The sequence below is a fragment of the Yarrowia lipolytica genome, chromosome 1F, assembly GCF_001761485.1.
Source record: "Yarrowia lipolytica chromosome 1F, complete sequence".
NCBI classification, from domain to species: Eukaryota; Fungi; Ascomycota; class Dipodascomycetes; order Dipodascales; genus Yarrowia; species Yarrowia lipolytica.
In genome coordinates, this window is record NC_090775.1 from 3,200,697 (window position 1) to 3,212,941 (window position 12,245).

At 48.4% G+C, this 12,245-nt stretch overlaps 7 protein-coding genes across 7 annotated transcripts; 2 read left to right on the top strand and 5 right to left on the bottom strand.

Moving 5' to 3' along the window:
- Window positions 1-120: 120 nt before the first annotated feature.
- On the bottom strand, window positions 121-1,013 carry YALI1_F32010g (uncharacterized protein; the record flags this gene model as incomplete). Its single annotated transcript, XM_505838.3, has 2 exons — window positions 121-311; window positions 791-1,013. The coding sequence occupies 2 exons, from the start codon at window positions 1,011-1,013 to the stop codon at window positions 121-123; spliced, it is 414 nt and encodes a 137-aa protein (XP_505838.2).
- Window positions 1,014-2,850: 1,837 nt separating this feature from the next.
- On the bottom strand, window positions 2,851-3,642 carry YALI1_F32043g (60S ribosomal protein eL8; the record flags this gene model as incomplete). The annotated part of the gene is made up of 1 exon (XM_505839.4): window positions 2,851-3,642. The coding sequence occupies one exon, from the start codon at window positions 3,640-3,642 to the stop codon at window positions 2,851-2,853; it is 792 nt and encodes a 263-aa protein (XP_505839.4).
- Window positions 3,643-4,818: 1,176 nt separating this feature from the next.
- Window positions 4,819-5,064, bottom strand: YALI1_F32056g (uncharacterized protein; the record flags this gene model as incomplete). The annotated part of the gene is made up of 2 exons (XM_068283470.1): window positions 4,819-4,999; window positions 5,042-5,064. The coding sequence occupies 2 exons, from the start codon at window positions 5,062-5,064 to the stop codon at window positions 4,819-4,821; spliced, it is 204 nt and encodes a 67-aa protein (XP_068139571.1).
- Window positions 5,065-5,326: 262 nt separating this feature from the next.
- On the bottom strand, window positions 5,327-5,779 carry YALI1_F32064g (uncharacterized protein; the record flags this gene model as incomplete). Its single annotated transcript, XM_068283471.1, has 1 exon — window positions 5,327-5,779. The coding sequence occupies one exon, from the start codon at window positions 5,777-5,779 to the stop codon at window positions 5,327-5,329; it is 453 nt and encodes a 150-aa protein (XP_068139572.1).
- Window positions 5,780-6,081: 302 nt separating this feature from the next.
- Window positions 6,082-7,119, top strand: YALI1_F32067g (uncharacterized protein; the record flags this gene model as incomplete). The annotated part of the gene is made up of 1 exon (XM_505840.3): window positions 6,082-7,119. The coding sequence occupies one exon, from the start codon at window positions 6,082-6,084 to the stop codon at window positions 7,117-7,119; it is 1,038 nt and encodes a 345-aa protein (XP_505840.3).
- Window positions 7,120-8,387: 1,268 nt separating this feature from the next.
- YALI1_F32090g (60S ribosomal protein uL2) lies at window positions 8,388-9,152 on the top strand (the record flags this gene model as incomplete). Its single annotated transcript, XM_505841.3, has 1 exon — window positions 8,388-9,152. One exon carries the CDS (start codon window positions 8,388-8,390, stop codon window positions 9,150-9,152), a length of 765 nt encoding a protein of 254 aa, XP_505841.1.
- A 775-nt stretch (window positions 9,153-9,927) lies between these two features.
- YALI1_F32120g (uncharacterized protein) lies at window positions 9,928-11,391 on the bottom strand (the record flags this gene model as incomplete). Its single annotated transcript, XM_505842.3, has 1 exon — window positions 9,928-11,391. The coding sequence occupies one exon, from the start codon at window positions 11,389-11,391 to the stop codon at window positions 9,928-9,930; it is 1,464 nt and encodes a 487-aa protein (XP_505842.1).
- Window positions 11,392-12,245: the final 854 nt, after the last annotated feature.

The following is a 12,245-nucleotide window of genomic DNA, read 5'->3' on the forward strand; positions in this document are numbered from 1 at the left end:
TGACCACATTTCTCTCCTCGTTACACAATAAAATGGTGTCTGATGCCTCCTTTACTCGTACTAGCTGACACACACCACCCTCCGTACAACATCAATGGGAATATATATTCATCTAATGTTTTATTTCAGGACTCGGAAGAGCTTGTCAGCGGTGTTGTCATTAATGCAATGCTGGAGGTGGAAAAACTCCTCGACACAGTCCTCCTTGTACTCGGCGTGGTCGTAGTCCTCAGCCTCCTGTGCCTTGGTGACTCGCTCAACACACTCGTCAAAGTGGTGCTTGAAATCGTGGCAGGGACCCTCAGCGGCGGCTATGTTAGTATGTGGTGTGGTGGTGCGTCGGTATACACTTAGTGATAGTTGAAACTGGAGTTGAGATATCAAGTATAGTAACCTGGCACAACATCACAGCATATTGGGAGAGGCATGATGGACCATACTGAATCGAATCAGGTAGAGGTTGAAGACGAGTTGGACCAGCAGATCAAAGAGCACCTCGTAATGCTCTGGTACCCTCTCCTGTGTCAACGCGAAACAGGGATCCGCGTCTCAAGGGATGAGGCATCTCTGACCACCTCAAACACAACGTACCTGTCCAATCAACGTCCAGTCCTCTCCGTACCTGTTCAATCCTGTTGTATCCGTCCTGTAGGTGTCATCACACACTCTCTGTCGTGCTTTCTGTCGTGTTCTCAGCTGTTGTATCCGGCTCCCTACTTGTTGCTTCAACTCCATATCCTCCATATCCTCCATATCCTCCATATTCACACTCAATCAATCTTCTACTCACCTTCGTGAAGAGCAATGGCGGGATCGGGGACCTCATCATCATCATCATCGTCATCATCGTCCTCATCGTCCTCCTCATCATCGTCCTCCTTCTCTTCGGACTCGTCATCATCGGACTCAACCTCGACGGGCTCGTCCTGCTCCTTCTCCTCCTCGGAAGCGAAGGCGACGGTGGGGAGGAGCGACTCGGCAACCTCGCTAGCAAGTGTCAGGAAATAAGACATTGTTGTGTTGGTATGGGTTGTGTGGTTGTGACAATAGTAATGTGATACGATTTCACTGCTGGGTGTGGTACGCTTCGAAAATTAAACGCACACAAATCTACACTTAGAGACAGCTGATTGGCTGCTGCCGGCGAACACCCCAAAGTTTATTTACCGCCAACAACCACTCGTTCCACTGTGAGAGCACTTTACAGGTGGTTCCATATCCTCTATCGAAATCCCTCCTACCAATAATATTCTCTGGATCATTTTTCTGGGCACGTGACTTTATTTCTCCAATTTCCGTGCACCATCACCGAGTTGAAGAGGTTGGAGTGTTTTTAACTTGTTTCGTTTCCCGTTGGTTGAATTCTCCGTCCTCCCAATTGCCTCGACCTGGAATTGTCGCGCTTCTGTATGGCTGGTCCACAGGTTATGAGTGTAATGGAAATGGAGTGATGGTTGTTTATGACTTGAGTCCGAAAACGGTGGGTTTTGATTCCTCTCACTTTTGCTACCCATTTTCAGTCTGTTTGAGGCAATTGCTCCAATGGCCTGATCACCACACACGAGTGGGGCATAAGTTGGGGCATCTGGAGCATGAAGTTGGGTTAGGAGACAATGCTACTTGTAAGAGGCGAGCTGACAACAGAGTGACTTTCAGCTTCTTCATTTGACTACTTTCTAACCCAACTGGTTCAGAGGGATAGGAATATCTTGTGGGAATATTTTTAAACGGGTGGATTGTGACCTTGGTGCCAGTGTCGTGAACTGAGAGCGGTACGACCTCTCAGGCAGTGACTTCACTTACAGCAGCAGAACCAGATCGTAGAAAACTAATACTAAGCGAACATTTAAGATGAGGCCGACTATTAAAAACACAGTGAGTACGTACGTACAGTATGTATTAGCTACAGGCAAATACTACTTGCGACGAACAAGACCAATAGTAGATGCTTCTCCTCTACTCATAGCAGATCGAGGACAGTGACGCGGTCGCAGGAGAGTTGTGATTATTGGTAGGTGTAGCGCACAGTAGCTACTTGTACTACAATATGTACTCCTCGTACAAGTATGTACTGCAGCCGATAAGAGATCATACTGTAGTTACGAATGTTGACTAGATTTCTGTTGGTTAACGTCACAAGTTTATACTCAGCACCTACAATTTGCTGCAGGAACTCCTCCAGATAAAACATCAATGTGATCTTTTCACCTATAGAAGAACGAGTACAAGAACTCGTACGTCCTACACTATATATACACATAAAGATTGCTCGATCTCTCATAAAATATAAGGACTATCTGTTGATAGTAGTGCTACACCTACATAATTTCACTGAGATTTCACGGGTGCATTGCTGTGTAGCTGGACGGGAGCATCCAGTTCAGACAACTTACTGTAATGCACAATCTCTTTTTGATTCGAATGATTCTATAATATCCATCTCTCATGCTACACCAGTTCTCAATATGTACCGGTACTCTTGAGCACCTGTGTCAGAAGACGACCCACCTGTCATAACAGCACTGCTCTGGACAGCCGCGCAGAGATACGAGCGCTCCTCAAGCATGGTTGGAATCAAACGAACAAGAGCGACACAGCAGTGTATTTTGACTTGAAATCATCTACTGTAGTGCGTCGTTTAGTACGAGAGTACTCGTATTTTAAGTCGTTGTGGTAAACGTGATGCTGTTCATGATTAAAATGTGATCATAACAACTTCACATATCTGCATCACTACTATCACCCACCACTACAATACACTATCTCAGCTAATAATTTATTGCCTCTGGGGCTGTCGAACAAATGCTCAATACTTTTATTTTTACGGAATCATCAGGTCTAAGACTACACTTAGATCTTGATGACGGCATCGAGAGCCTTCTGCTTCTTCTCGAGCTTGTCGAGAGCCTTTCGGCCGAGAATACCTCCGCCCCACTTTCGTCGAGACTCGTCGTACTTCTCGTTGAAGTTAGCCTCGATGGTGGAGACGAGGGTGGCAAGAGTAGCCTGGTCCTCGGACTTGACTTCGGTGACGGCAACGACGGCAGCGGTCTTCTTGTGGACAAGAGTACCGAGTCGGGCCTTACCCTTGACAATAGCGTAAGGGACACCCATCTTTCGGCAGAGGGCAGGGAGGAAGACAACGAGCTCGATGGGGTCGACATCGTTGGCAATGAGGACGAGGTTGGCCTTCTTGTTCTCAACCAGAGAGACAACATGGTTGAGACCGTACTTCACAACGTAGGGCTTCTCGGAGACGTCCTTCTTGTCCTTGCCGGCGGCGATAGCCTCGGCCTCCTTGGTGAGTCGCTCCTTCTTCTCCTCCTTAGTCTCGGGTCGGTACTTGTTGAGGAGCTTGAAGGTCTGGGCAGCGGTGTTCTTGTCCAGGGTGTTGGAGAACTGAGCGAGAGAAGGAGGAACCTTGAGTCGCATGCTCAGAATCTTCTTCTGTCGCTGGAGTCGAACGTACTCGGGCCACTTGACGAATCGGGAGAGGTTTCGCTTAGGCTGGATGGACTGACCAATGCCGTAAGACTTGGCCTTCTTCTCAAAGAGAGGGTTCTTAGCATCCTCGGTCTTGGAGACCTTGGCAGCAGAGGGGGCGGGAGCAACCTTCTTTCCTTTAGCGGCGGGCTGTGTCATTGAGTGGTTAGGATTTAGTTCTTAAAAAATTTGCGAACTGCTCACATATAACACTCTACAGTCTCATAAGAGACTCAGCCTGGTCCCCTAGGGGAGCATCAGTAACGTCACTTCGGTAATGGAGTAACATTGTAATCCTCCTCTAGCAGACAGAGCTGCAGAGATATCTGCTCACATTCTTTTCATCATCATCGGAGCCAGAGCTGTTCACAGCTCTTCTCTTTGGTCCTTACCATTTTTGTGTCGGGTGTTGGTAGAGATAAGTTTCACCAAAAACTTCTTTTCACTTGGGAGGAGGAGGGATGAGTGGTGTCCCAATTAGGCTAGGGTTAGCCCTAAGTCGAGAGTACGTGAATTGCAAAACAGGAAACCCTAACCTGCCGGGAGGGTGCATCGATCGGTGCTGGTGGGTGACCAAACAAGTCTTAGAATGTCAATACTGGGCTAGGGGCCTTGCAATAGGTCACACCACCTCCAGAAGTCTTCTGGACCGCTTGCTTGGATTATGTCTGGAGGCTGTTTTGGCTTGCATCAGGGTACCGTACGTATCTTACAAGTGTGTGGTGTCGTGCAGTGATACACATCTACATACAAGAGCGTCTTCAGTTAAGACAGTTGGGTGGATGTGTATGCTGTTTTTACAGCAATCTACAGTAAAGAACCACACAAATAAAATGTCACAGGTATACAGTTTCATTTGTGATTGTTTTTTTAAAAAATAAGAAAAATAAGAAAAATCACAGGGGCATGAAACTATATACATGTACGTACCTACATACTGTATTCAAGAGGTGGGAATCCCATACTGAGCCCACGTTGTGAGGGCGGGACACGCTCAAGCAAATGTCGCTGGGTTACTGAATACCAGATGCGACAGTGCGTGTACAAGTATCGTAATTGTACCGGTAGGTGAAGTGTCTGTATCGGTATGTACCTGAAGGCTACTGTTGAAAATGGAATTCAGCACTGAGTACCGTTATTTTCCTGTAGTATTTACAGTAAGAGCATACTTACACACCCTACGATATCATTACTGAAGACACAGCATTTACAGAAGAGCGCCAGCAGGAGAAGTGATGCCGCAACCCCCTAAATCAGCCTCATTGGAACCACAAGTACAACCACTGAACACAAGCATATACAAGCACAAATATGAAGACATTTTTTAGATTGTAATTATGTGGCCAATTTCATCCTCCGCGATTCAAGCCGACTTCTTCCACACTGACCCCAGTTGGTTTTGCATCTTGTCCACTCAAGAGTAAAAACTTGTATGAGGATGCATACTACGATACGTACAAGTAGTACGATAGCTGTGATGTCTGCAAGAGGGCTGTAATTTCTCGAGTACGAGAGACTAGTGCCCAGCCGTTAGACTCGCCGTGAAACGATGATACACTCCATCCACTCAACACACTCCATGCTTCCAGCCACCGTACGGTTTCATTTATAGGCTCAGTATGTCCACTGTTTCAACTCGCGAATGTGATACTTGTGCTTGTATAATAATGCACCATGTACGATACGAGCTCTACTCAACAGTCTGTCGGGAGATTACATCCTTGTACTCATACATGCCACGAGAGTTTCTCGTCTAATGACCTCTAAAGTGGGAGAAAGGATCGGAATATGTCCATCCTCAGCTCTTCACCCATCGTATCCCTGGAGCAATAGGGTTCTCGGACTAAGTGAGCTCGAATGACGTGAGTCTTCCGAATGTATGGTGTACAGGTAGTGCGCGCGTGTTGGGGCAGCCAGGGTTAGGTGCAGTCTGTACCAGCTGACTTTGTACTTTGAGAGCAAGAACACAGGAGAATGGGGTCGCGGCCAGGTAAATGTGCCGGTTTGAGGGCGGAATCGGTTTCCCCCAGGCGTGCAATCCCAATTGAACATATCCCGGTCTTCTTAGCCCCATCACAAGCCCCTCATTTCTCATTTTTGCGTTTGTGTCACACATGCGCCGACTTGGGGCATTACTATACTTTGGGCCAAGTCTAAAACCAGACACTCTACGTATTCCACTACACATCACACTCCGACGCAGAATCCCCCAAGCGCTGATAACCTCCGTTTTCGCCGCCGTTTTTTCGCCTCCAAACCATCCCCCCCACGTCCGCCACACGCCCGTCCCCGACATTTGTTGTCTGTTAACTACTTCCCGCCACCCCCAAGTTACACAGAAACACCCCACCACACCCCCCGTGTAACTTTCGCCACGCGTTACTAAAACATCACCTGCACCTACAAGATGACCGTCAACGAGAACGACAACGTGCCCGTCCAGTCCAACACCCCCATTGAGGGCACTGATGGACTGCGGCTTTTCTTCGGCAACCTCGATTTCCGAGTCTCTGCCCCTGAGCTCAAGGAGTATCTTGCTGCTTACAATGTGTGAGTAAACTTAATCGCGCGTCGTGCGGCGATATCAGATGGGGACAAATGGAGTACAGCTGGAGGGCTCGAAGCTGCCGTCCGTCACGCTTCTGGGATGTCCAATACTGGCCGATGGCTTGGTCCCCCATTTTTCTGCGATTTTTTGTCTCCCCCCCATTGCCCCCCACATTTGCCACTACTAACCACAGACAACAGGTGACCATCCCCAAGCGACGAGTCAGAGCCAAGACCACCAACAAGCCCTACAAGAAGGGCATGGGCTACGGTTTTGCTCAATTCACCTCCACCGAGGACGCGAGCAAGGCTCTTGCCGAGCTCACAGACGCTACCTGGAACGACCGAAAGCTCACCGTTAGTTTCGCCAAACCCAACCAGATTAAGAACGACGGCGAGGATGGTGAGGAGGAGGCCTCTGCCGCTGATGGTGAGACCGCTGCCCCTCCCAAGAAGAGCAAGCGAAACCGAAGATCAAAGAAGGAGAACTCTGCCGAATCTGGCGATGCCACTTCCAACGGAACTTCGGCTGCCGGCACTGAGGCTTCCGAGACCAAGGAAAGCAAGCCCCGGGGCCGACGACCTCCTCTTCCTCTTAACGAAGAGTCTCCCACTACTGATACCGTCTTCGTTGCTGGTATCCCCCGAACGGCTACTGTTGCTGACATCAAGGAGTTCTTTGCTGCCGAGGAGCCCGTGTCTGTGAAAATCAGCCAGCAGAATGTCTTCAACCGAAAGGATAAGACCCGAGAGCGAGTCAACCGAGGTTTTGCTCTAGTCAAGTTTGCCGACGAAGCAACACGAGATGCCGTCATCAAGAAGTACCACGAGCAAGAGTGGGATGGCCGAGTGATCCACTTGCGAGTCGCCCTTGATGTTCTCCAGACTGAGGGTGAGACCGACACCAACCAGGAGCCCAAGGAAGACCCCAAGGAAGACCCCAAGGAGGAGCCCAAGGAGGAGCCCAAGGAGGAGCCCAAGGAGGAGCCCAAGGAGGAGCCCAAGGAGGAGGTCAAGGAGGAGCCTAAGGAGGATGCTGGAACCGAGGCTCCCACCACCACCGAGGACTCGACCCCCAAGGATGAGTAAGCATCTGCATAAATTTACTAATGGTTGGAGTACTAATTGCTAACGTCGCTGATGGTTAGAATAGTTTAAATAGGAATAATCAGGTTAAAAGGTACATTACAAGTATGCGAAAGAATGAGTTCAGTACGCACAAGTACATACAATACAAGTATAATGTACAGAAGATGTGCCATTACCGTCTGTACAGATGGTATCGGTAACCACATGTTGGATGCGACTGCAGGGATAGCGTGCCAGTTGCATTTGCATGTTAGTGGTTGTAGACGGTACGCAATAGGTCATGTGGATGGGCTGAGCTCTTGTTGGGCGAACTGATCCTTGGTTTGTGACCAGTGCCCGTGAAGGCTGATATGTTAAGATTGCGTTGGATCGGGCTGTTTGAAGATGGATTAATCGAGTATTCAATAAATGTCTGAACATCCTAAATGTACATATATTGGTACTGGTACGGTACTTGTACGGTGTACTGTAGGTACTGTACTTTACACAGTACGTATACCCGATCTCTCAACGCCTTATCCATGAGCCTAATGACCATGCCTTGCTCACAATATAACTGCAGTCACGGTCGCTAAACCACAATGATCTAAGAGTGTCAAACAAGAGCACACAGGGTAGGTACAAGTTGTGCTTCGCAAGGTCATTTGTTTTTAGACCGTATACGTATGTACTGTATCGGTAAGTACTCGTGCTCTTAGACCTCAATGTGTTCACACGTCTGTTTGGATCACACCACTCTGTGAGTTGACCACGGATGACGGCCATATACCGATATAAAAGGTAGTGGTAAAAGATATATTAATGGACCCATAACTCCTCATTGATTCAAAAGATGTCACAACATCTCATAAACAAATAGGTCTGAACTTGCTCACCATCTCACAGCTTTCAGTGTAACGACTCCTCAACCCACTGATATAGTACGAGTAGTTGTACGGGGCTACAAGACCTCCGCCAAGATAAATAACTAATTATATCTTCCGTGTAGGATTCGCATGCTTCTATCAGTGTATCTATGTTTTTGGCTGTGGTACTCATATCATCCGTCACCATCCTCACTACCGATAAATTAGGGTTTGCACTCTATTCGACCCATCCCCCACCTCTGTTAGCTCTCTTCCAAACTTTATGTTTATCACATGACTTACTACTTTTGTGACTGCTTTTCATCCCAATTGGGAACTCCCAACTCACTCCCGGCGTCTCGGTTTAGGTATCAAGAATTTGTCAAGTCTTCTTCCCCCCGACTGTATAACCGATAATCAACAATGGGTCGTGTCATTCGAAACCAAAGAAAGGGTGCTGGTTCTATCTTCACCGCCCACACCCGGCTCCGAAAGGGCGCTGCCAAGCTCCGAGATCTCGACTACGCCGAGCGACACGGATACATCCGAGGTGTTGTCAAGGAGATCATCCATGACCCCGGTCGTGGTGCTCCCCTCGCCAAGGTCGTCTTCCGAGACCCCTACAAGTACAAGCAGCGAGTTGAGACCTTCATTGCTAACGAGGGTGTCTACACTGGCCAGTTCATCTACGCCGGTAAGAAGGCTACTCTGAACGTCGGAAACGTTCTGCCCCTGGGCTCTGTCCCCGAGGGTACCATCCTCTCCAACGTCGAGGAGCACGCCGGTGACCGAGGTGCCATTGGCCGAACTTCCGGTAACTACGTCATTGTCATCGGCCACAACCCCGATGAGGGCAAGACCCGAATCAAGCTTCCTTCCGGATCTAAGAAGATTGTCCCCTCTACCGCTCGAGGTGTCATCGGTGTTGTTGCCGGTGGTGGACGAATCGACAAGCCCCTGCTCAAGGCCGGCCGAGCCTTCCACAAGTACAAGGTCAAGCGAAACTCTTGGCCCAAGACTCGAGGTGTGGCTATGAACCCCGTCGACCATCCCCATGGTGGTGGTAACCACCAGCATATTGGTAAGGCCTCTACCATCTCCCGAGAGGCTGTTTCTGGTCAGAAGGCTGGTCTCATTGCTGCCCGACGAACCGGTCTGCTCCGAGGTACCCAGAAGATCAAGGAGTAAATTTAAAAAATGTATTATTGCAACGAGACATTCAAACGACGACTGTAATCATTCTAAGAGAGACAGCGATACCTCAAGTAATCAACAAGTTATTAAAGAGATTCTGTATAGGCATGACAGTGATGGTGGGTCAAAATTTTCCAACCCATTCATGCGGTAAAAAATTCTACTTCTAAGAGAGTATTCGTACAGCACTGTGCATATCAACAACGATTGCAATATAAATGATGAGACCGAAGCCACGGCTTTGAATGTGAAAGAAGTTATGTAAGTAAGACGTACAAGTATGTACACTGTACCTCTATCTTTAACGGCGGTTCGACTGTTACTTATGTTTCATAGCCTCTACGAAGATCTCTCCTCTCTTTTCATTTACTGTAATAGTGTGCAAGTGCACCATGGCTTTTTTTTTTTTCATGAAGAGGCACCCATAAGTGTTCTACGTCTGGTCCGTGTACATGCTGTAGTTCTGTCTAAAAAAGCGCTCTACGACAAGCCGTGTAGCCTGGAGTGCTTTCATGGTACATACTGTAGCACAACGATTGATCCAAGTCCGTGTTTTGTACACAACGGGTCAGAAATAAGACCCCAAGTGTTGTTTTTTATAATATTGCGTTCACAGACTTTAAAAAACATACTCATAAAGTCGAAGGCTTTGTTTAGTGTTTGTTATAGGCTTATACATACACCTCATCAATCGTTATTCATTATCATTATATATCGTGTCTCATAAATGCAGCGAGATCTGACTCGCTCGGCGTGGACTTGGTTTGTTTTACAGGTGCACGCTGGGAATTTCCCGAATAAAGCCCTGTCCAAACTTGGAAGAAAAGAAGATGACGGATAGAAGCATCAGATCAAAGGCTCCCAGCACAAAGAAGCCAGCATGAGCCCACTCGTCCGACAAAGCAAAGCCGACCTTTGTGAGAATCAGAATACCGGCTCCTCCAAAGAGAGAGTAGACTCCGGCAATGGAACCTCGAATCTCTGCACGCACGTCGGTGCAGTAGCTCATGGAGGTGATGATAACTCCAATCTGGCCAACACCAATGAAGCCACAGAAAACCATGAACCAGGCAGTCTGGGGAGAGTCAATGAGACAAAGAATCCACGAGGAAATAAGACCAAACAAAGCAGCAGCAGTGATACAGATCGTTCGACCAAACTTGCTGACGGCGAAGCCCCAGACGGGAGTAGTGAGCAGAGCCACCAGCTGGGTGACTCCGGAGATGATGGAAGCCATAACGTAAGCCTCCTCACATCGGTCGGTTCCCTTGTAATTTCTGTCAGGGCCACAGTAGCCGTTGTTGTGGTACCACTGGTTGACAAAGGTGGGGATAAAGACGGCCGTGGCCACAGTGGTGGATCTTGCAACAAATCCGCCGGCGTAGGCAAGCATTACAGATCGCTCCTTGGTCATTTCCACAAAGCCCTGCTTGATGAGTTCTCCGTAGGGAGGAGTAGTCACCTGCACGGCCTGTTCTTCGGGACGCTCTTCATTGTTGACAGAGGCGGAGATGGAGAAACCTCGCTGCTGACGAATCCAGCCCTTGAGACTCTTGTTGGGATCCTGGTAAAGAGTCAGGAAAAGAATTCCGGAGGCAACAATGGCGATAGCTCCAACGATGAAGTACGATCGCTGCAGGGCGTCTCCCTTGGAGAGGTCTGGGAACTGGCTGGGAAGTCGCAGGAAGACCAGAAGCGAAAATACGGCTCCCAGGCCAGTTGAAATGCCGACAAGAACGGGAAGAATGGCCTTTCTCTTATCGTGGTCGGTTTCGTAGCCAGCCTCCGGAGGATCTGAGTGGAAGTGGAAGCCGAAGAAGGAGAAGGAGATGGTGGACTGGGAGATTTCGGAGAGCATGGCGGTGATCATGGAGCCCGCAGCCGAGGCACCGACGGAGAAAAGACATCGGAAAATGAGAATGTCCGGGTACAACGTCTGCCGTGTTGTATAGAGCATGATGGAGGTGCCAATGATACACACTCCGACAGATGTGACGATTCGGGTGCCAATCTTGTCACTGAGGGCTCCCAGAGCAGGAGCGACGATGATGCTGACAATTTCGTCGGCGACAGCGAGATTGCCTACATGGGTCGCCACCTTCTTTCGGTAGCCCAGCAGGTCGGTGAGAATGAAGGGCTGGGTTGCGGACAGAAAGACGACAAACGCAATGGTCAACAGACACGAGCCGTAGAAGGCCGTGGTTTGTTTGAGGTGGAAAACACCGGGTTCCATTTTGGCAGTTCACGAAGTAGCAGCTGTGTAGAGAGTGTGCAGTTGAGAGGGTTCGGGTGGTAAAATATAGCCCGTACCAAACGTACCGATGTACTAGCTGTGCGCTAAACCTTGGAAATAAACCCTGACTGCAGGATCTGATAAATGTGAGGGGTAAGAGAGAGAGTACAAGTACCTGTAACTTGAGTTTTGAGAGTGCCGTCAGAGAAACGAGTTTTGAAATTAAACAAATAAAACATGGGGTTTCTAGCTGTTAGTGCTTAATATTTTGTTTTATTCAGCAAAAAAATCGTCCTCCGAGGTAAGGCTCTAGAACGGATTACTTCTGCTGTCTTGGCACAACAGGGTTTTCGGTTTGGCAGCAGTCCAATCAAAAAGATCATTTGGAAGGTGGAGCCGCAGTGCTATGTCTGGGAAAAATACATTATCGGATTGAAGTAAACCTCTTATATAAGTGACAATAGTCGGTTGGAGTCACCACCTCCCCCGTTTCTCTCCGTATAACTCACCTTACATTATCGCGATGATCAAAATAGATAGTCCGGTAAACGAGCATCATCTGATAAGTCCATGTAGCACATGGCAGCGAGCCAAACAAAGAAGCAGTGGCATAGAGTATTTTTCACCCGGAGAAAACTTTTTCGACTGTGGGTAAACACCAGTTGCCGGAGTGAGCCTGTTGCCACACATAGCAGTGATGTGCCTCTAACTACCAGGACCATGTCTCAAGGCTATTTACTAATTACACGTGTCCCAGTACACGTTTCTTATACACGTTTCAAACAACAATATGTACAGTATATACTGTACACTTCTTCCTGTCTCACTCTTGTCTGGCTTCTCTTTCCTCACCG